The sequence below is a fragment of the Copadichromis virginalis genome, linkage group LG4, assembly GCF_057382275.1.
Source record: "Copadichromis virginalis isolate Kocher_CV1m ecotype Utaka linkage group LG4, C_Virginalis_male_GT1.1, whole genome shotgun sequence".
Taxonomy (NCBI): Eukaryota; Metazoa; Chordata; class Actinopteri; order Cichliformes; family Cichlidae; genus Copadichromis; species Copadichromis virginalis.
The window spans coordinates 6,568,152-6,571,648 of record NC_140621.1 but is presented as its reverse complement, the minus strand read 5'-3'; the positions used below and the strand labels follow the sequence as shown (position 1 = coordinate 6,571,648).

Here is a 3,497-nt window from a genome sequence, read left to right as displayed (position 1 = left end):
TTCAAAAACTACCTGGCTCATTCTCCACCTCTTCGTGTCATCCCTTTCTAGGACAGAAGGCACATGGTAATATAAACATAGTTCCAAACACATGACAAGGGACGAGGCTTGAAGTGTGTTTCAGCTGTTTGCTAGATGCTGGAGCTCACATATTTGACTTATTCCAGGTAAGTATAAATGTAACAAACATCAGAGGTCTTCTGTGGGCTTTTTGATAATATGTAATTGTGTAATGTTCATTTAATGTTATGTTTACATCTCGCTGGAGTCTGATGTTTGCATCAGCTTACATAGATGTCTTGCCTCCTTCCTGCTGGCCCACACTGCTGTTGTGGAGTGCAGCCCTCCACAACAATGTGGAAGTTTGGGGAAATTAATTTCCCACCAACTTCCTATTACATTATTAATTGGCATTAATTAATCTTGTAGTGAATAGTTGTATTTATGGAGAAAAAAGTATAGAAAGTAATAAGTGGAATGCAGATTTTCTTAAATGTAATATTTCCATTTGATGTCGCTACCAGTCAGAGGGAATTATTTCTGTTTATTTATAATTCAACTTCACCTACTGTGTGTTATTTAGAAGAAAAAAATTACTTTTAAAATGAAGTTTTACTGCCAGCTTTCATTGATTTCATTTAAAGTTTATTATTTAATGAGTAATGTCTGTGGTCTTGTATCTTGCTCTAAACGCTTTTTCTGCCACAGAAACTCACCAACAAACACTTATCAACTCATTGTATAAGTGAACCATCCAACAGCACATCATGAAACAGAATGCAGTGCTGATGACGGTCCTGTCAGGTCAGTGTGAATCATTTATTTCCAAAATTCTATGAAATAAAAATTTGTTAAAAATGGGTTAGTACATGAGTAACTTTTGTTGAGGTCTAAAGTGTGAAACAAAGTCTTTGTTCATTATTATACAAGCCTCTCCTAATTTTGCCACTATGAACCAACATTAACAAACTACTATATAATGTCTCATATTCAATAGTTTATGAGGATCCAGAAAATGTCTGATTTGCATTTGTCATGAAATGCTTCAAAGTGAGTTTCTTTATTCTTACCACAGGACTGTGTTTCCTGCCTGCCTGTTTTCCTCGACTCTACATACTTGTTTCACAGGCAAAAGACTGGAGCAGCGCTAAACAGTTCTGTAGGAATAAGTACACTGACCTGGCCTGTGTGCATAATGAGAAAGACCTGGCAATGGTCAATAAACTTACAAAGGGACTTTTAAGCGTTTGGATTGGACTCCAGCCTGACACTGAAGCATGGAGGTGGTCTCTGGAATACCAGAATTACTATGTTGAAGGAGGGGCTGAGTTCAGAATGTGGGCTAGTAATGAACCCAATGTTGGTCCAGGATACTACAAAGCATGTGTGGCAATGCTCCCAAGTGGGGAATGGGCAGATCAGGCGTGCGGTGTCACATACCCATTCATCTGCTACTACAAAAGTAATGAAAAACAGTTATGTCGTTATTAAGACTTTAGCTTTAACATATTCCATGTTGTTTTATTAATAGTTACTCTGATCTTTCATTTATAAGGTTTGTTCAAGGATTTTACAACCTTTAGTTTTGTAGAGGAAGGAATGAGGATTTAAGAGATTGAAGAAAGATCCTACTAAGGATGGAGGAATTAGTCCTTATTACTAAATCTTTTATCAGAATAAAATCTGGTCAGAAAAATGACATTACACTTCATTTAAATTACAAAAAAAAGTTACCATATTACTATATCAGGTTCTCCTGTGTTTGCAATAAACAAATAAATAAATAAATAATCTATTTGTATATATTTAGTAACCAGATTATTTCAACATGAATGCTACATATCTTGTAGTTACCAGTCCAATCTGTTGTATTAGACTACTACCAAAACATCTGTACGTATATGTCTGTGACAGGTAACGCAGTTATTTTCCCAAATACCAAGAGTCCAAAAAAACCAAACACATTTACATGCTACACAACTATTATACAGATATTGATATATTCTTGGAGACTGACTGAATGAAACATATTTCCAGACACATCGAGCTTCATCTATGTGAATGTGAGTGAGACCTGGAAGAACGCTCAGAGCTACTGCAGAGTGAAGCACACAGATCTGGCCAGTGTGAGGAACCAGTCTGAGAATGAACAGCTGAAGATGATGTTGAACAATTCCCCCACGTGGATCGGTCTTTATAGAAATGCATGGATGTGGTCAGATGGGAGCGCATATTCATTCCCCAACTGGGCTCCCAACAAGCCACTGAGTGAAGACAACTACTCCTGTGGCACCACATATTTAGAGAAGTGGCACAACAGTGCATGTAATGGCTACAATTACTTCCTCTGTTACACTGGTGAGCTATCATTTGTTTTGGCTACAATTTAACATTTACAGAAATTCTTGTACAATCTTTTATTCTGCAGTGTAATTCTTATGATAACACAGCATTTTGTATAACAGATGTCAAGGACCAGAGACTGTTGACGGTGGAGCTGAAGACAACAGATGCCTCTGTGGACATGGAGGTGCTGCAGAATGACATCTTGGAAAAGGTAACTAACTAGTTAAAATAGAATAGCATTTTATATCAACAAACCAAAGCAGACAAAACAAACAAGCAAACAAAAGATGGATCCTCATATTTTTTCCCCACTAGCAGCAGCCTTAAGTAATGTATCAGTCAACATAATATCAAAACTTCTGTCACTCTCCCACAACTGATTGTGAAATTGTTAATGGATATTTACTGATAAACAGCTGTTAAAAAATGCACTGTGTGAGAATAATAAATATGTTTCCCAGTTCAATCAGAGGCTGATGGAGAACGGTCTGAGTGAATTCACGCTGAGATGGGTGAAGCAGCTTGATGGAAACATCTTCCACAAAAAGGAACAAGAGGAGGAGAAAGAGGAGACTGAAGAGGAGATCTGTGCTGTCACACTGACACTTTGATTTTCCAGCAGCCAACTTCAGTTAACTGTGGTGTGTCCTATCTCTCTGTCCTGTTCACTGAAAAAAATAACCTACATCGGTTGCAAGCAATAAAGTTATGTTTAGTCAGCCTTAATTTTCTTTTTTATAACTCAACACTTTTATATGTTAAATGAACATGATTTTGATGTTTTTTGTTCCTGTAAAGTCTTTACAGCTATCTCATGATAATGTAACACAAAATGGTTGTTTATGATTATACTTTTTTATGTTGAGAGTATGTAGGTTTTTTATGAGAGGGAAGACAAATACGCTCCAATTATAACTTTTAACAGTTTATTAGCAAAATGGTTAGAATTAGTTTTACATGGCGCCATGGACCTCCTCTCTCTGGCTCAGAGACAAAAGGCTGCCACACCCAGGAATTTATGGCCATGTTTCCTCTAGCGCAGTCAGGCTTAAAGTTTGTACCTTCTGGTGCCTTCACTAGTGAGACACCCTGTCAGGTTTATATTGTTGATTGTCATTTATGCTTAGAAATATTTAACCATATATGCTTAG

General features: G+C 36.9%; 1 protein-coding gene across 1 annotated transcript; it reads left to right on the top strand.

The window, feature by feature from the left end:
• The first annotated feature begins 1,035 nt into the window (after nt 1–1,035).
• LOC146710707 (putative C-type lectin domain family 20 member A) lies at nt 1,036–2,957 on the top strand. The gene is made up of 4 exons (XM_085455370.1): nt 1,036–1,462; nt 2,038–2,358; nt 2,466–2,557; nt 2,808–2,957. The coding sequence occupies exons 1-4, from the start codon at nt 1,036–1,038 to the stop codon at nt 2,955–2,957; spliced, it is 990 nt and encodes a 329-aa protein (XP_085311496.1).
• The last annotated feature ends 540 nt before the right edge of the window (nt 2,958–3,497 follow it).